Source organism: Arachis hypogaea, chromosome 19 (genome assembly GCF_003086295.3).
Source record: "Arachis hypogaea cultivar Tifrunner chromosome 19, arahy.Tifrunner.gnm2.J5K5, whole genome shotgun sequence".
In the NCBI taxonomy this organism is placed as follows: domain Eukaryota; kingdom Viridiplantae; phylum Streptophyta; class Magnoliopsida; order Fabales; family Fabaceae; genus Arachis; species Arachis hypogaea.
In genome coordinates this window covers 158,916,715-158,935,129 of record NC_092054.1, presented here as the reverse complement: position 1 = coordinate 158,935,129, position 18,415 = coordinate 158,916,715, and the positions used below count along the sequence as shown (strand labels likewise).

Sequence of the window (18,415 nt, the reverse complement as noted above, 5' to 3'; positions counted from 1 at the left end):
TTGATTGATTGGAGTGTTGAGAAATAAATAGCACTCTCCCCAAAGACACAGCCAGCATTAATTGACAGTAAAATAAAAGGGGTCTCAAGACTCAAGACTCAGTGTGTAAAACCAAGTTACCGTAATATGCTTGGTTTGATTTGAACTTGAAGGGTCCCTTCTCTTCCTGCTACACTTGAATGGAGAAGCAAGACTTCTAAGGAGGCACTGACAGCCAGAAAAGACCACACATAGCCAGAAAAGACTTCTAAGGTGTTATTGAGGACCTGCATTTATTACCCCTCCATCTCAGTCAAACCTTCATTCATTTGCTTTTTATCATTACATTACGTAACATGAGATTATTAGCTTGAAAAAACAATTATATAAGGATTTATCTTATCTTTGATTTTTATAATAATAAATCTCTTGCCACCCTCATTGTCTTTCTCTCTATCCATAATGGTTCTTACTTCCTTTAATGGACACACTTGGAATAACTTATTTTCTAAGTTCCCTAGCTACTTTCATGTTTCCTACATCTCACATTATAAATTCTATCTAACTTGTTGAAATTCACTTTATATTAGAAGGAAATTGTAAGAGACAGGTTTCATTTAATTCCAGTTCCTAAGAGATGGTTAAGATAACTATAGTTGGAAGGGCAAGGGATGGGTTACCCCTAGCACAAAGAGTGAGATATATGAATGAAGAGAATTGCTATGTTTCATGTTACAGGCAACAAGCTGAATTCATTCTCCAAGAAATTTCAAGAGGGGCTTTCATGGCTTCCAAGTTCACAATTCCAGTAGATCATTGCTCCTTCAAGTATCCTTCATCCAATATATACATACTTTACTTTTATTTTATTTTCTTTCAAATTCAGTTTTAGTTCTCCTATTGCTGAAGTTGTTCTCATTCTTCCTTCACTTTTTTGTTATGCCAATGCCATGATCATATTCTTTAACTACTTGTCCTTTAGACTTTATAACATAACATATTAAGAGAAATATGAGGGAATTTTGTTAATTTTTGTTAAGTCTATTAAAATTTCACAATCACACATAGATCATAGAGTCATAACAAAAACTTGTCCTTTTCTTTCCCCTGATTTGTATTTGTATAAAGTAGTATGTAGTACAAAAAAAGTTGACTAGTTATTCTACTGTTTTGGTATATTAAGTTGCTTGGTGGAGAATGGAGTTGTTTTCATTGTGTTATGTGACTCTTCATACCCAAGAAAACTGGCTTTCCATTACCTACAAGATCTACAAAAGGAGTTTGACAAGTTTAATAAAACTCTCATAGACAATATCACAAGGCCATACACCTTTGTCAAATTCGGTAATTTCCCTCAATCATTACATTAGTCTGCTACAAGGATATAACTGTCAAGCACTTGCTATTTCTTAAGGGAGAAACTGAATAAAATTATTTACTTAAAAGGAGTAATAAATATTACAAATTTTAATTTTATAAGAGCTTGTAGTGTTTTTTATTTCCTTCCTCTTATTACAACTTAGTTTGAAATTTTTGTCCATCATATTTTCCTTGCCAAACCAATCACAATTTCTTTGGCAGATGGTATAATTGCTAACTTTAGCAGACAATATATTGACACAAGAACTCAGGCCAACCTATCAAAACTCAATGCTAACAGGAAACAAGATTTAGATATTATTACTGAAGACATGTCCAATATCTTAGAAAGGAGGAGAAATTCAGGTGATAAGTGTAACAATTGTTTTTTTTTTATCTATCCCCAACTGTTAATATTGTTGCTTTTGTATGCTTATTAGCACAAAGAATCAAGAACAAAGTTAGAATCAACTTGAGAAATTATTAATTACACTTCTTTTATAAACATGGTAAGGTGAATATAAAGTGTGCACAAAAGAAAGATGTACATGTAACAATGTTCTTATACAATTTGTTTTGGTAACGTAGCAATAATTTTTATGACACTGACAGAAACATTGGAAAGGTCACAAGTCACTCCTCAACCTGCATCTTCAATATGGTGTTCATCATGCTTAGAGGTATAAGTTATAACACAATAATCTTGCAAGATTGTTAGGTGCTCATGGAAAATAAAATCTTAAAACACTTTTTTATGGTTGAACACATAATACATGTGACATAGGAGTACCTAAGAATTTATCTTAATGTTGTAGCCTTAAAAATAGGCTAAACATATATACTCTTAGTTTTCTTTACCCCATTTTCAAGGCAAGGAAAAAGAGATACTATAGTTAGCAGTTAAATGGTGAATTTTCATTCTTTTGGGACACAGGTAATTGCACTGAAATGGGTACCTATAATGATCACTGTTATCACTTCAATGACCCTTCTATGGGCTATTTTAGTCCTCACAGACGACTATATTGTTACAAGTTGGTGACAAGTCACCTCGGATCAAGTTTAAAGATGATGGTTTCATGTGATATAAATTCAATATTGGAATTTGGAAGGACTTAAATGTATGTTACAACCTGGATTTTGGAAAGAAATGATACTAGTATGTGGTCCACTACACTACATTTCCTTTCTCAGCAACTAACCAATGAAAATAAGAGAAAGTGAAAGAGGAAGAACAACCCTGATTTGTCATGGAGTTTCTGCATTCTAGACTTCTAGTTGAAAGTGATATCATTCATTTTAAATGAAGCATGCCGATGTATAAGTAATGTATGTGATTTTACTTCTAGGAATGTGAAGGCATAGCAAAAGAGTTTGAAAGCTATGCTCCTATCCTATGTATCCCCTATAATGTGCTGAATGAAACTTGTGCTAACATATTCAAATCTGAACTTCCTTCCAATTTATTGAAAGTCAATTGAACAAGTATCTTTTCCAAGGGAAACCTTTTACTGCATTCATGTCCATATCTATCACAATGACCTTGTAGCAAGCTGAAGGTTAATTGCCACCAAATCATTTGAAGGTTTCACATTTGATTTATATAGGTAGATTTTCATTAATATACCATTTATTACTTCATAACACATGACTATTAGCTCAGAAGCATTACTTTTCTTTCTTCTATGTTGATGAAACCATCATTATTCGAGTCTTGTTACTTATTAGCACTGTTTATTCTATAAGCCAATAAATTTGCATTTAGATTGTAATATTTCACATGTAAAGAGACAGAACTTAAATATCTGAATCAATCAATTCTCTTAATACAATGCAACACCAAACTCCTTTTTATATGGTTGTATTCTATTTTCTTTCTTCTCTCAGTGTGGAAAAACATGAACTATATATTCCTTTTACATTCCATTTTGAGCTGCCGTGGAAATAATGCTATTATCATAGATATACATCGTATCATTGCTCATGTTGAAATTGGCACTAAATTCAACCCCAGGTATACATTGGATGAATCCATTTTCCACCATTGTTGTTCCAAACTTAAGCTGTGAATTGAACATCTCTTCGGCTGAACTATGAGCTAGACTATTATTATGATAATCTCCTCCAAAGGGTCCTTGTGACATAGGGTCATGTACTGTAGCAGATTCTTGAAAAGACGAAATTTGACTGTCAAATCCATTCTTCAAAGCCAAAGATTCATCATATGAATTAGCAGAGTTGCCACCACATTGCACATGATCAAGTGTAAGCCACTCAGCAAATAGAAGTTTTGGTATGGGGGAGCTTTGACAAGCCTCATTGGTGAAGCTATAGGTATTTTGTTTGCCTTGTGTTGCAAGATTCTGGACAGCATGTGAAGAAGAATCCATGGTTTCTGAGCTTGAGGTAGCATACTGAACTTGTTCATTAGATTCCATTTCCTTAGCATTGGACATCACTCTCTTTTTCAAATATGAATGCCAATAGTTCTTTATCTCATTGTCAGTTCTTCCCGGCAAATTTTGTGCTATCTGAGACCACCTGCTCAATTTTAAGTTACTCTTGGTTATGATATGTGTGATAATAATTGGTTGGACTAAAGAGTAAGATAACTATAATTTAATAAATTGGAACTTGGTGTAGAAAAGTATTTTGTTATCCAAGCTTTAAAATGTGGCTGCCATGATCATGGTTTGACAATTGACACATCTATCAGTTTTTCAACTTCATTTTATTCTTTGTTTATATTATAGGGCCAGGGTCTAGTTTATAAAACAGAATTAAATACCTTTCCTTGCACCAATTAAAATACAATAATTAACATTTACTCCTTTGCTGACACGTCTGTATCAATATCTTAAATTGCTTCTTCAAATGTACAGGTAAATTGAAGATTTATTAATGACTTGGAAAACAAAAGATCAGAATATTTTTACTGTTTTACTTACTTGTTGCCTAGCATCTGGTGAAGGGTGAGGATTGTCTCCTCCTCTTGTTTGCTGAACAAGCCCCTCTTCAATCCTGGCCTTAGATAGTTAATCCACCTCAGTCTGCAACTTTTTCCATTCCTTTGTAAACCTGTATGCACATGTAATTGTTTCTTGATTACAAGGGAAGCTACAATTGATTCCAATCAGAAAAAGAAACTTAAATGCTAGAAAAGTCCATTGTGAGTTAACAAAAGTTGTTTAGTCATAGTTTCTTCTGAGGAGAAACTTTTCTTCAAGAAAACCAAAGTTGTTCCATACAGATAATAATAATGCAACATGATAATAAAGACCAACCTGCCTTAATAGGAACAGAACTCCAGCAGCCATGACCATGCTTTACAATGTGGTTTTTGAGCTTATTGTCCTCTTCAGGTGACCATAAACCCTTCTTGTATTTTGGTTTTGCTTTTTCCAGTGGCTGCAACCCCATCTTTTGATTTTCCTGATAGGGACTACAAGGAAGAATATTTGCCAATGACAAGGAAATAATGAATGACTAGTCTCGTATATATATATATATATATAACAGAAATTAAACAATTCATTCCTGTGCTTTTTTTCATAACCTATAGATAGAAAAGCTTTGAAATAAGAAAATAGATGTATAATCCAAGAATCTCTGATTAAAAAAATAATTTTTGTGCTGCCCCATGAGTTGAAAACGTGCTCTTATACCATACTTGAATTCACCCTTTCAGACTTAAAATGTGCCAACTTGGAAAAGATGGTAGAAAACTAGAAATTTGGATCGTAATTATAAGGCATTACTACTATACCGTTTCGCTTATATTTCCAACTTCCAAGCATAAAAAAAGGTGGAAATTCGAGTGCATTGCTATCAACTCCATATGAAGTTAACTGTACCTGAGTTTCTACTATAAAAAAAGACTATCTGATCATCACATGCACCAAATTCCCAAACATTACATATAATTTATTTATTTATTTACTTTCCTTATACATATTACCGATACAACATTTTTATATATGCCAAATACTTACAAAAAGAAATAATATTCATAGACCCTATGATGAAAAACCTAAGTGGTATCTAATATCAGAGTCTTATTTTATGTGAAAAAGGCTTTGTCTAATATGTATGAAAATAGTCCTCATTGTTCACCTACAATATAAATTAATGTAACTTATGCAACTTTCGTTTTATTCTTTAGCCAGAGGTAGACTAAATAAGTGGCAGGTAATAATGATTAATGAGAATGGAACCAAGGAGGAGACTATTTGTTTATTTACAAATCATCATCTATAAAAAGAATATCAAAACTTGAGAATATATTTCAATATGCACCCCTATATAATAAAATATATTGTAAAATTGTATTACTTGTGCCAACCCTTATTACCAACCAACGACGTAACCATTCAAGTCAACAACTGTCTCGTGCCGACACATTCTCCATATAATCGCCTTGTATGGTCCATGAGCTGCATTTCTCAATTTCAAACAGGCAATAAATTTGAAAGAATGTCCTAATAAAAACAATGTTTAAAACATATAGAAGGAAAATTCTTCATAGTTTCCTCATTTTATATCACAGGCATGAAATTATTATGAGAAAATTAATGCAACTAAGGAATCAGGTTTTGTCCTGTTGAGTGGCTGATGTATGCAGTTGATGATGACATAAATGGGAGCAGGAGCCAATGCAGTTGTTGCACAAAGAAACAAATTCTACTATTTATCATAATCAAGATGACTAAACTAATGGTGAATGAATCACTAAACTCTAAAGCTGTATTTGCCTCAATCTGCATGATAAGAGAAAAGGTCAAAACTACTTTAAACTAGCATCTATTATTAGTAGGGGTGAGCACGGGTAGTGGGTATCTAATTACTCGTCCAAATGCGAACCGAACCAATTAAATTGGTTTTGAAACCAACAGGTAATCGGGTCCAACTCGAACCAAACCAATAACTTTTGTTAGTGATTGGTTTGGGTATCGGTTTTGGGAGTGTGGAACCCGAACCAACTCTCGAACCCGATCATATATTAATTAAATAAAAAAATAAAAAATATATATGGCTTTTCCATTAGACAATGATTATTCATTATTAATATGTTTGGATTTTAATGAGTTTAGTTTTTAATGTATTTGGTGTTTAACATGTTTGGATTATTTCTATTGATGTTACATGTTTATTGTACTTGTTGAATTTTTAAGATAAAAATTTGGTTTTTTTTTATGAATTTCAAAGTCATTGGGTACCCAATTACCCGAACCGAACCAATCCATTCTTAATCAGTTTGGTTTGGTTCGGGTACATTTACAAAAAAAATGCAAATTCGAACCAAACTAAACTAATTATATTTTGATCGGTTCGGTTCTAATTTTACCATAAACCCGAACCAAACCGACCCGTGTTCACCCCTAATTATTAGAACATAAATTACTAGTTGGCAAACCAACTTGGCTTGAACGAGTGATCAGCTCACTCGTTCATTGAAACAACTGTTAGGAGTTTGAATTCCGCTTTGTATATGCAACAACCATTAGCCAGCAGCAAATCCTTAAATGGAGTTCAGATCTTCGACGAATTAGTCCTTAATTTATTGGGCTGGCGGATATTGTGGACAACCAAAAAAATTACTAGTTGGCAATACATGCATGTCTATAACTTAATCAAGAGAATTGTGCAAGCTAAGAACGATGATGATGATGATAATATTTTATTTCTTTTTTCAAAAAAAAAAAAATCCTTAAGTGGAGTCCCATGAATCACCATGTATATCTTGAAGTTGGTAAGTGTCCAAAGCATAACAAGCCATTGACCAAGAAAAATGAATTGAATCCAACTTGGTTCACCAATGATAATATAAAGTGAGACAATTCAAATGCACAGCGTTTTCTGAAGAAATTCCTAAGGGCGTGCAGAGTATGTCTGTATTATATTATTCCGAATTTGATATATTATTTAATCAATAATTAATGAATTATTATTGCTGAGATCAACAAGCAATCACAATTATTGTTGACAATTGGACAATGTGGTTCATTAATATAAACTATAACAATGTTATTATTTTTTATATTTATATTATAGATACATAGAGAGTACAAAGGGATAAAAGATGTCACGCATGGTTGAATGTTGGCCTCCTCTAAGTAGCTATGAATTGATCATTTTGTCAAATGAGTAAGTAATAACATTGATGAGAAGGTAACTATGTAATAATCATTGTAGACTTCTCTAATTGCCCTCTCAATTATACTAATAAGATAATAACCTGAAGGAAGTCTAAACAAACATACATTAAATAGTAATCACAATAATTTGCAAGTCTAAACCTATTGTGATCTATTGAAGACTTGTAACCAAATTACCCAACAGAATTGAAGGCGTGAATAATTCAAAAGGCGTTTTTATATTGGAAAGCTTGAAGTTTATGGAATTGATATCTTCTTACTTATGCAAGGGTTGAAGAATTATGATCTGCCGATTATGTTTTTTCAAACAAATTAATTAGTATAAAGTTTCTTAGTTACTGAATGAATGAGAGTTTATTACTTCTCAAGATTTTTTAGATTTTTAGTTGAAGTTGCTTTTTACTTCATTGGGAGAGTATATTTAGAATGGTTAGAAATAATAATCAGATTCGATATTGCGTGTAAGAGAAGACTTGCTACATATTTTTATGCTCCCCTAACCTACTACATGTCTTCCCCATGATAATGTTTATTTGATCCTGTTTTGTGCCATTATTAACTGATATTATTTTATTCAAGCAATACTATATGTTATTCCATTCCATATATAAACCGGCTAGCCAATTGCAGCAAGCTCTCTGTTACAAATGAAACCAACTTTTGCCAATTCATTACTAACAGATAATATTGTTCTAAAATTGTACCCAAAGAAAAAACAAAAGAAAACGAAGTCTTTGTTTACTGGGAATTAAAAAGTCAGTAAAACCAAATATATGATGCGATGCCAGAATATGCTGCATCTACATTTGAATTTTGAATATATAAAATAAGGTAGTTGCTACTCTTTCTTCTAATTGTTATTATTAAACGAACATTAGGTCAATTTTTTTAGAGAAAAAAGGCAGTTACCCAATTCAAATTTTATTCGGAGTATGCATCATCGAATATTGAAAACTGATGCTACTTTATTTTGTTTTTTTGTTTAACATCTTGTTTATGTGTTTTACACTCGTGTAACATTTTGTTTGCTGCGATGTCTATATATAATAACTACCCCTTTGAGAATTTTCAGATATTGAAATTGCTTTGTTCAATACATGATAATATATGTTACATAGTCATTATCATTAATACATGATATTAAGGAGCAATGGAGCATCGTGGTTAGGCCTTGGGAGCCTTCCACGCTACACAAGTCAAATCTCATCTAAAGCTTGATAATCTCATGCACATACACCAATCCATGGGAGTGGATCCTCTCGAGTAAAGAAAAAACTGGATGGTGTCAATTGTGATCTCTCACCCTTCATTGCTTTCTCTCTCATATTTATTTTTGGTTCCACTTATAAAGTTAATGGTGAGAGATCACACTTCATTTCCTCAAGTGTTAAAAAAATTGGAGAGGATCCATTTCCCTAATTCCATAGACGATAGAACATAATCCACTAAATTTACACATAAAATCCATGTCACAACTCGCAAGTATCTACCATTTTCAGAAAGTGCACTTAATATTCTACCCAGTCTATGCAGTCATAATAAACATTAACTTGATCCTAGTTCTAAAAACTAAAGTAAGAAAAATGGAAGAGAATTTTGTAGAAATGGTTGATCATAATTTACGATTAATTAGTGATCATTTTAAACTGGAATCTGGAAAGCTGCTGAGGAATGGTTGATATAACTGGTCCATATCTCTGCAACCAAGTGATGCATAAATGTAGTTAGACATGGCAAAAATATATAAGCATATCTTGACGGATCAGTATAATTAGGCAAATAAGATAAAGAAAATAAAGGTGTGTTTGGTACAAGGGTAGAGGGGGTTAAAATTTCATGATATACTGTAATGGAACAAGCTCCATGCATATTAATTGTTACAGGTAAAAATAAGGTGTCATAATTTCGTGGAGCTGTTATACAATAGCACATATGGAGTTCATCCATGAAATGCCCATTTTATTTTTACCCCCTGACCGGTAATGAATAATGCTCAGTCATGATATGAAAAATTTAAGATGCCCCCCAAAAAAGAACAGTTCAGATGATCCCAAAAATCTCTCCCACATAAAACTCCACCATTCCGTTACTTGAAACAGTTTTAGATAGTGGGCATGTTTTGCATCACATAGTTCAATCAACCAAACATTTTGATTCTGAAATCTAAGTAATAAGAAGGGTCATGGAGCTATGTTATTGCACAGTGCACACCAAAATAGATAGTAACTATTTAGACACCAACTGTATCACCCAGTCATGACTCACTCATCCACCCTATCCATCATTGGATTTTATGGTCTAAGTTAACATTTTTTTAATTCAATAATCTGGTGGTAGAAAAGAATCAAACTAAATTACAATACCTGAACATTATCATAGAGTTCAAACAATGGAACAGCTAGCAGTTTTAGGTTTTTGGGCACTGCAAAGTATTCGCGCTCAGACAAGTGAACAAGGAAAAGCTTCTTGCACTCCTGCACACAAGAGTTCAATGATATTGTAAGCAATGCCTATGATGCAGAATGCATGTTATTGCCTGATACAAACTTCACAAAATCACAACTTACCTTGGGTTTTGTTATGTGAGGAGGGCAGTATGGATACATTATGGTCTCAAAATTAGGCCTCCACCAGTTTGCCACGCACTCCCCTATCTGCAGGATTGCAAGGATAAAGTACAGATGAACCACAGCAAATATAATTACAATCACATACTTGGAAAATTAACACATGGCTGCTGAGTAAATAATACCTGCCAGTCAGGCACAAGAGTGGGTGAATTAGCACCGAGTTTGCTAGTCAACTTTCTCTTCAAGCCTTCAACTTCTACAAACATTAGAGGGGACACAATCAATTAGGATCATCAAAGATCATATTAGGAATGGGGAAGTAGGGTTTTACCATTCTCTCCTGGCTTGAGGCGACCACCTGGGAGTTTGCAGAAGGTATTTCCAATTTGTAGAAGAAGTATGTGCGGATGATTGTGTTCTTGTACCTGAAAAATCAAAGCATGTTACTGCAGAGTGATGAACAAAATCTCCACTACTTGTATTACAGAGACTATGCCCTAGGATTAGGACTGCATACAATTCTGAACTTAATGAATTATTCAAGCCATGTCTTCTCCAGATTCATGAGCATAAACGTTAAATCAAATGAAAGATGAGAAGCTGAAAGATACCAATAAAATTCCTTCGACGCTGGTCCTCATTCCTTCCTTCATATAGCTGAAGTTAAGAGCGAACCGAGTTAGAAAACGCTAAAACAGGTGGATATATATATATATATATATATGAGAGAGAGAGAGAGATACTTGATTTTCATGCGAGCAAGACGATCGGCGACGGAGGTGTCCTTCTCCATCTTGGGCTCCTTGGTGCCGAAAGTGTAGCTGGAGAGAGGGTAGGTGTTAACCACCGTGTTCTGAGAAGAAACCACCACCATCTTTATTCCTTCGCTCAGATCGCCCACGATTTCAAAACCGGAAACCTCAATCTGCTCGAACCACCGCCTGCTGCTACCCTCCTACTTTTTATTTTATTGGACTTTCTTAATGGGCTTTTGAGCACTGTATTTATTTTAATGGGCCACACCACAGCCCACAGCTAAGTGCTAGCCCAAAGTCCAAAAAGATATGCCAAATTCCTCCCTGGCCAAAAAAGTTACACCAAATTCTTGAGCTATATTCATCGCTTCCTTTCAGCACTTCTTCCCAACCATTTCTGCAAGCGCGCCAATTCAACCAAACCGCCACAAGCTACCCACCACTGCTGCCCTGGTGCGGCGGCGCCACAATCACCACCGTCAACATGGGAAAGCAAAAGCAGCAAGTCATTTCACGTTTTTTCGCTCCCAAACCTAAAGCCTCTCCATCAACAACTGATCCAACACATTCTTCACCTCCTCCTTCTCCTCTTCCTTCCTCTTCTCGCCCTAATCCTCCAACCCCCAAAATCTCCGCCACCGTCACTTTCTCACCATCCAAACGGCTTCTTACTTCTCAAATCACTTCCCCCAACAAGCCACCAAAGCTCCCCAAACTCTCCCCCCACACTCACAACCCTCTTCCCCACCCCACCACCCATCAGCGCTTCCTCCAGAAACTTCTAGAACCTTCTGAGCCCGAGCCACCTTCCCATTCTTCTGCCAAACCCTTAAAGTACACTCCTTTGGAGGAGCAAGTGGCCGAGCTCAAAGGAAAGTACCCTGATGTTCTTTTGATGATCGAGGTTGGATACAGGTTCCGTTTTTTCGGCCAAGATGCTGAAAATGCTGCCAGGGTATTGGGTATATATGCGCATATGGATCGTAACTTTTTAACTGCTAGCATACCAACTTTTCGATTGAATGTCCATGTGAGGAGGCTTGTGAGTGCTGGCTATAAGGTTGGTGTGGTTAGGCAGACTGAGACAGCGGCTATTAAGGCTCATGGTTCAAACCGGCTAGGCCCATTTTGCAGGGGATTATCAGCATTGTACACGAAGGCCACACTGGAGGCAGCACCGGATTTGGGGGGAGGGGAAGAGGGGTGTGGGGCAGAGAGCAATTACTTGATGTGTGTGGTGGAGAAGAGCATTTTGGGAGAGAGGTCTGCGTGTGGGGTGGAGGGTAATTTTGATGTGAGGATTGGATTTGTTGCAGTGGAGATATCAACAGGGGATGTTATTTATGGGGAATTCGATGACAATTTCTTGAGGAGTGCACTTGAGGCTGTGATGTTGAACTTATCTCCCGCTGAGTTGCTTCTTGGGGACCCTCTTTCCAAACAAACGGAGAAGGTAGTTTCTATATCTGTTGGCAAGAGTGTTACTTGACTCAGAAGAAATTGATGTGTTATCATTAGATGCTATTTTCCAAACAATTTTCTAATTCTTGTCACACTCCCTGGTAATCTTAGGAAGCTCCTCTTTTCAAACAAAACAAAAGAAATTTAAGTATTCAACCATTTGAGGATTATTAAAGTGGTCTCCTAGACGAAAAGCTTATTTCTGAATCCATAAGATAGTTATTGTTCTTTGTATTTTTAAAGCAAAGCGTATACACATTCAATTAGCTTAAACCATTTTCTCAATTCAATTATTCTTATAAGAAAAGTCCTCACTATCACTAAGTGATTTACTTTTTAACAATCCACATAGAAAATTTCAAGTCACTATCGATTCTCTACTACCCCTAAGATTCACTTACGTGTTCTCGTTCTATTATTAGTTATTGCTGGCTTTTGCTGGTCCTGCTTCAAACGTTCGTGTGGAGCGAACCTCTCGAGATTGCTTCGCTGATGGAGGTGCTCTTGCAGAAGTCTTGACCTTGTATGAGAACATGGGTATAGGATGTTCATCAGATTCAATGCAAAACAAAGATTTGACCGAGCACACTAATCAGCCATTAGTTAAGGTACCAAATACTGATGTTTAGGCATTGTTCTCTTGGTCAACTTCTCAGTTGTGATTCTGAAGTTTGAATATGGTAGTGGAATAGAATTTATTATCAAATCTAGCGGGTTGTAGTTTGTTATAAATATAACCAGTTCTGAATTCTCACATGCTCTTTTTTTTTATAGCCTTTAAAAAAAAGGGAGAAAAGAACAGAACTTCCATAAAAATCACATACCTGATTTAATTTGCAGATTGTAGCTGTACACTTAGTGCTGTTGCACTTTGCATTGGTGACTCCTTTTTAATATGTTTTACCCCTTTAATTATATAGGAGGTGATGAACATGCCAGATTTGGCAGTCCAATCTTTGGCCTTAACAATTCACCATTTAAAGGAATTTTGTTTTGAAAGAATTGTATGCTCAGGTTTTTCTTTAAGGCCATTCTCAAGAAATATGGAAATGACCTTTTCAGCCAATGCGCTTCAACAACTGGAGGTAATTATATCTAGAGCATAATTTTTACTGGCATGCTGGATGATTTCTTTTTTCTTTTCCTGTTTGTTTTGAACTGTGATAACAAACTATGTTTATGTGTGGTGCATTGAGAACTAGGCTTTATTAATCAAATTTGATCTAACCAAGATTTGAACTGTCCATAGTTTCTTTGATTCAATTTTTAATTATCATAGATTCATATAAAATCATGCAAGAAAATATCCTGGCTTCTTGCTATTCAGTGACCTCCGCATTTATAGCTCTTCTCTTTTACATGGAGGATCCCATAATATTCATTTAGAGACTTTTTATGAACTTCATTTTCTGCTTGTGCTATTGTGTAAGCTAAAACTTATTGTGTGTGCTTTAATTTTCATCATACCATTTTGGACTCTGTTGTGTATACTTGTTGCTAATGGATGTTTCTGTGTGATTTCAGATTTTAAAAAATAATAGTGATGGATCTGAGAACGGGTCCTTGCTGCAAATTATGAATCGCACCCTTACTATATTCGGTTCCAGGCTTCTTAGGCATTGGGTACGAGGTGCTTCTAGTTTTGATATACCACCGTTGAATGTTGAATTCTTGATTGTCTTTCAGCTAAAAAAACCTTTATCTAATTGTTCTTATTCATGAAACAGGTATCTCACCCATTATGCGATCAGACCATGATTTCTGCTCGTCTTCATGCTGTATCTGAAATTGCAGAGTCCATGAGCTCTTGTAGCATGAAGAGCCTAGAGTATGACGAAGACTCTGATGTAACAATTGTGCATCCCGAGTTAGCTTACATAGTTTCTTTGGTTTTGACGAATCTGAGCCGAGCACCTGATTTACAACGCGGGGTTACAAGAATATTCCATTGCACTGCTAAGCCAGTTGAGGTGATAAATGACTTCTTGATGAACCATTGATTTATTTATCATGTTCTATCATTTAATCATTTGTCTACATCCCCTATATAATTTCTTTGACATTCTCAGTTTACAATAGAGAGGGAAAAGTAAAAAGAGCTGAGCATATTCTGTAGATCGTGTAATTTAACAATAAGCCCTCTAAAAGCTATTTGGATTATCTGTATATCCTATTTTATGGGTATAAATGAACTCAAAAGGTCTTAATCTGCTAGATAGTTGGTATTGATTGCTTGAATCATTTTGTCTTTCCAAAGTTTGTTGCAGTTATTCAAGCTATTTTGTCAGCTGGAAAACAGCTTCAGCAACTTAACATATGCGAGGAGGAAAACAATAATTTGCATTCTAATCTGTTGAGAAGACTGATTCTGACTGCCTCCTCTGACAGTGTTATTGGCAATGCTACAAAAATGTTGTCTTCTTTAAACAAAGAATCTGCTGATCAAGGCGATCTAACAAATTTGATCATTGCATCTGAGGCACAATTTCCAGAGGTTTGCCTTTTTCCTTTTAATTTACTTCCTTTTGGGATTCGTTTTATACTTTGCACTTCAATACGAAATTGTTGATATTATTACTATGAATAGGTTACTAGAGCTCGGAAAGCTTTTCAAATGGAAGAGGAACAATTAAATTCATTGATCGGCTTGTATCGCAAGCGCCTTGGAATGCGGAAATTGGAATTCATGAGTGTTTCTGGAATTACTCATTTGATAGAGGTTACAGTTTGAAACATTTGAGTTCTTTTTTTGTTTGTTGCCTTGTAAGCATCCATGGTTTGCAAATTTGTAATTGTTGCACGTATTGTTTTATCACCAAAAAAAAAAGAGGAAGAAAATGATATATGTAGTGTTCCGAATCTGTGCCTCAAATTAATGAATTTGGAGTGATTCAAAGAAAGTTTGTTTTGAAAGAATAAATGGTTGGTTAAGAATAAATTTTAATTAACCCTAAATTTGTTTTGGCTACAGTTGGAGACTGATGTTAAGGTTCCTTTAAACTGGGTTAAGGTTAATAGTACAAAGAAAACAATTCGGTATCACCCTCCTGAAGTGGTGACAGCATTGGACAAGGTATCTTTAGCAAAAGAAGAGCTTACTATTGCCTGCCGAACTGCTTGGGATAGCTTTCTGAGGGATTTCAGTAAACACTATGCTGAGTTCCAAGCTGCTGTTCAAGCTCTGGCGGCTTTAGACTGCCTGCATTCCCTTGCCATTCTTTCAAGAAATAAGGTTGGTTCTTCAAGAATTTTAAAGGTGCCTCCAAATATTTATCAAGTGGTATGCACTATAATTCTCTATTTTTTGTTACAGGGGTATGTTCGGCCAGTGTTTGTAGATGATTGTGAGCCTGTTCAGATACAAATTTGTGCTGGTCAGCATCCGGTATGGATTTAATGACTCGCAAATCATACAAATTTGATGCCTGCCATTACATGCCAACATGGGTATTTATATCATGTCAATTGGTTGTCAGCTATGTATATTATATATAGATGCAGATTTAGTTGGAATTACCTACCTCCATGCATTAATCTAGTGTTCATTTAACGCATCATTTTGTTTTACATTTTTAACACTTGAATACTTTAACCTGATATGACCTAGCTCTCATAGATGTGAAGTTCCCATGGCAACTAGAGGCTCATTATTGCTACCATTTCTCACCAGGTTTTGCAGACTACCTTACAAGACAACTTTGTCCCAAATGATACAAACTTGCATGCTGACAGAGAGTACTGCCAGATTGTCACTGGACCCAATATGGGGGGGAAAAGTTGCTATATTCGCCAGGTGGCATTGATTGCTATAATGGCTCAGGTAGAACAGAATAAATATCGTATACTGCTTATGTTTCATTTATTGTCATTGATGCATCAGTCGAATGCATTATCTTGTTTGATTATATAAGATCTTGGATGTCTTGTTCTCCAAATATTTTGGTTTCTACTTCTCATCTATGGAAATTGTGCAACAGATGATATGCTTTATTATGTTAATGAAAAGGGTAATTCTCCTTTTTAGGAAAGATGCTATAACAATCTGTTGTGAAACATATAACGCACTGCTTTTCCTTGACAACTAGTCCCTTACGACTGTTGCTTTATTGAAACATGCCCTGATCTCTCTAGGTTGGTTCCTTTGTACCAGCATCATCAGCAAAACTGCATGTCCTGGACAGGATCTACACTCGGATGGGTGCTTCTGACAGTATTCAGCAAGGGAGAAGCACCTTCCTAGAAGAACTGTCTGAGACTTCAAATATTCTTCATAACTGCACAGAAAATTCACTGGTTATCATTGATGAGCTTGGGAGAGGTACAAGTACACATGACGGTATGGCCATTGCTTATGCGACATTGCACTATCTTCTGAAGCAAAAGCGAAGCATCGTCCTCTTTGTCACTCATTATCCGAAGATTGCAGACCTCACAACCGAATTCCCTGGCTCTGTGGGAGCATATCATGTGTCACATCTAACCTCACATCATGATACAAGTAAAAACAAAAACTCTTGTCTTGATAATATAACTTATCTATACAAGCTCGTACCTGGTGTTTCAGAGAGAAGCTTCGGATTTAAGGTGGCTCAGCTAGCACAGGTAAATTCAAACATAGAGTAGTTGGCCATTTCTCTTTCGAGTTAGTTCAGTCATTGCTAATTTGCTAACAACAATTAGGACTAGATGATTACCTTGGCATCTTGGTTTGTCCACTGAGTTTTTCTAATGATTAAATTGTTCAATTTGACAATCGTAATCATCATGCTTTTCAGTTACCACCACATTGCATTACTCGTGGCATTTTCATGGCTTCCAAATTGGAAGAGCTAGTGAACAATAGAATACATAGTAGATCGGTGAAGGAGCTGTTGTTGGATGCAATAGTGATTGGTCAAGAACAGGAATCACATCAAGAGTTTGGTAGTGCTTACAAGGAACTCTATTCAAACTTAAAAGCTGCAATTCTAGATGATGACCATGCAAAAAGCTTTCAGCTTCTGGATCATAGCAGAAAAATTGCAAAGAAATTAATTGGCAGGTTAAGTATCCATTTTCCTTTTTCCTTTCCATATTTTATTTAGACAAAAACACATATTGCTAACAAACAATAGGAGGCTTGCATGGCTACAATTATTTGTTTGAACTTTAGACCTTTGGACTCATGATGTTTTTCCCTTTCTTTTTTTTGCCTCTCTTGGCAGACACTAATTAACAGATACATGCAGAAGCAGGATCCGGGAGGCCCCTTCCAATGTTGTATATAACAATTTACACAAAAATTTGTGCACTTTCATTTAAGTTAGGCCTTCCCATTTTTGCTTATTTACCTGCACTGCCTTGTGCATATTTTGCAGTTGTGGTCATATTTGGTATTGGGGGAACTCATTTTATTTACTGCTACGTACATGGATGTACTCACTACTCATCATAACTCATTTGGGCAGTGAAAGGGAAAGCTTTAGTGATGATTTGGTATTTTCGGTGTTATTATTTATTAGTTTTTTAAATGGTATGATTTTGTCTAGATTTAAACTCTACAACATGGATAGTAGTCCTTAGTCCAAAAAGCGGCTTGATTTTGTAAAAGGTAAAAAATAAGCTACTAACTAAAATAGATATTGTTAACATATGAAAAAAATATGCCATGAAATAAAGCATTAAAATTTGTTTTATTATTATTAAGAGATTAATATATAATAGATAATGATATAAATGGAAAAAAATGTAAAACATAGTAAAGTTTGATGAAAGAAGGAAACTCGAAATAGTTTATAAAGTTGTATTTTTAATAGAAGAGATTTTTTTCTAAAAAAAAGGTGGATATTTCATCTTCGATATTCAAATTGAAGGAAGTATAATTCAATTTTAACACAAATAACTTCAAAAATAAAAATGAAATCCACGTACTTTTATGAGAAATATTTTCGGGAGGTTTAAAATTAAGTTTGATCTTCATAGAAGCGACAAATTTTGGATCAACAAAAAAAACGACAAAAGTTTCATCGAGGGCGGATTAGTCATTCCGTGGGATGCAAAAATTTTCCTTTTTTTCACCTAAAATTTAAACCAATCATGAATCAACTTCGAAGTAGGGTGTTCAAATTCAAACCGATCAAAATTAAACCGTTCATCT

General features: G+C 35.1%; 4 protein-coding genes across 5 annotated transcripts; 2 read left to right on the top strand and 2 right to left on the bottom strand.

Moving 5' to 3' along the window:
* The first annotated feature begins 475 nt into the window (after positions 1–475).
* Positions 476–3,500, top strand: LOC112779714 (25.3 kDa vesicle transport protein SEC22-1). 2 transcript variants are annotated; one of them, XM_072228019.1, is made up of 5 exons: positions 476–807; positions 1,163–1,323; positions 1,561–1,704; positions 1,951–2,018; positions 3,353–3,500. In XM_072228019.1, exons 1-5 carry the CDS (start codon positions 617–619, stop codon positions 3,365–3,367), a joined length of 579 nt encoding a protein of 192 aa, XP_072084120.1. In that variant the 5' UTR covers positions 476–616; the 3' UTR covers positions 3,368–3,500. The 2 variants fall into 2 exon arrangements, with proteins under 2 accessions (XP_072084120.1, XP_025679835.1); XM_025824050.3 differs by lacking the exon at positions 3,353–3,500 and adding an exon at positions 2,273–2,783.
* LOC112779712 (transcription factor LAF1) lies at positions 3,157–4,831 on the bottom strand. Its single transcript, XM_025824049.3, has 3 exons — positions 4,623–4,831; positions 4,287–4,416; positions 3,157–3,879 (listed from the first exon to the last, which is right to left on the bottom strand). The coding sequence occupies exons 1-3, from the start codon at positions 4,756–4,758 to the stop codon at positions 3,255–3,257; spliced, it is 891 nt and encodes a 296-aa protein (XP_025679834.1). The 5' UTR covers positions 4,759–4,831; the 3' UTR covers positions 3,157–3,254.
* A 3,735-nt stretch (positions 4,832–8,566) lies between these two features.
* LOC112775262 (pre-mRNA cleavage factor Im 25 kDa subunit 2) lies at positions 8,567–11,053 on the bottom strand. Its single transcript, XM_025818788.2, has 7 exons — positions 10,807–11,053; positions 10,675–10,720; positions 10,395–10,488; positions 10,246–10,319; positions 10,061–10,147; positions 9,857–9,967; positions 8,567–9,190 (listed from the first exon to the last, which is right to left on the bottom strand). Exons 1-7 carry the CDS (start codon positions 10,935–10,937, stop codon positions 9,119–9,121), a joined length of 615 nt encoding a protein of 204 aa, XP_025674573.1. The 5' UTR covers positions 10,938–11,053; the 3' UTR covers positions 8,567–9,118.
* Positions 11,054–11,302: 249 nt separating this feature from the next.
* LOC112775261 (DNA mismatch repair protein MSH3) lies at positions 11,303–17,757 on the top strand. The gene is made up of 13 exons (XM_025818786.2): positions 11,303–12,271; positions 12,702–12,887; positions 13,200–13,364; positions 13,804–13,902; positions 14,007–14,249; positions 14,537–14,773; positions 14,867–14,998; positions 15,251–15,511; positions 15,593–15,664; positions 15,950–16,099; positions 16,411–16,881; positions 17,055–17,320; positions 17,484–17,757. The coding sequence occupies exons 1-13, from the start codon at positions 11,303–11,305 to the stop codon at positions 17,488–17,490; spliced, it is 3,258 nt and encodes a 1,085-aa protein (XP_025674571.1). The 3' UTR covers positions 17,491–17,757.
* The last annotated feature ends 658 nt before the right edge of the window (positions 17,758–18,415 follow it).

What these genes read in the sequence shown, in the direction of transcription:
- LOC112779714 (XM_025824050.3), top strand. Translation starts at nt 617, where the DNA reads ATGGTTAAGATAACTATAGTTGGAAGGGCAAGGGATGGGTTACCCCTA. An exon ending in GTAGATCATTGCTCCTTCAA is followed by an intron (nt 808 to 1,162) that starts GTATCCTTCATC and finishes TGGTATATTAAG; the next exon opens with TTGCTTGGTGGAGAATGGAG. An exon ending in GGTGTTCATCATGCTTAGAG is followed by an intron (nt 2,019 to 2,272) that starts GTATAAGTTATA and finishes TTTGGGACACAG; the next exon opens with GTAATTGCACTGAAATGGGT.
- LOC112779712 (XM_025824049.3), bottom strand. Translation starts at nt 4,758, where the DNA reads ATGGGGTTGCAGCCACTGGAAAAAGCAAAACCAAAATACAAGAAGGGT. An exon ending in TTCTGTTCCTATTAAGGCAG is followed by an intron (nt 4,417 to 4,622) that starts GTTGGTCTTTAT and finishes ATGTGCATACAG; the next exon opens with GTTTACAAAGGAATGGAAAA. An exon ending in CACCAGATGCTAGGCAACAA is followed by an intron (nt 3,880 to 4,286) that starts GTAAGTAAAACA and finishes AAAATTGAGCAG; the next exon opens with GTGGTCTCAGATAGCACAAA.
- LOC112775262 (XM_025818788.2), bottom strand. Translation starts at nt 10,937, where the DNA reads ATGGTGGTGGTTTCTTCTCAGAACACGGTGGTTAACACCTACCCTCTC. An exon ending in CTTGCTCGCATGAAAATCAA is followed by an intron (nt 10,721 to 10,806) that starts GTATCTCTCTCT and finishes TCTTAACTTCAG; the next exon opens with CTATATGAAGGAAGGAATGA. An exon ending in CTCTTGTGCCTGACTGGCAG is followed by an intron (nt 10,148 to 10,245) that starts GTATTATTTACT and finishes GCAATCCTGCAG; the next exon opens with ATAGGGGAGTGCGTGGCAAA.
- LOC112775261 (XM_025818786.2), top strand. Translation starts at nt 11,303, where the DNA reads ATGGGAAAGCAAAAGCAGCAAGTCATTTCACGTTTTTTCGCTCCCAAA. An exon ending in CCATTCTTTCAAGAAATAAG is followed by an intron (nt 15,512 to 15,592) that starts GTTGGTTCTTCA and finishes TTTTTGTTACAG; the next exon opens with GGGTATGTTCGGCCAGTGTT. An exon ending in AGGTGGCTCAGCTAGCACAG is followed by an intron (nt 16,882 to 17,054) that starts GTAAATTCAAAC and finishes CATGCTTTTCAG; the next exon opens with TTACCACCACATTGCATTAC.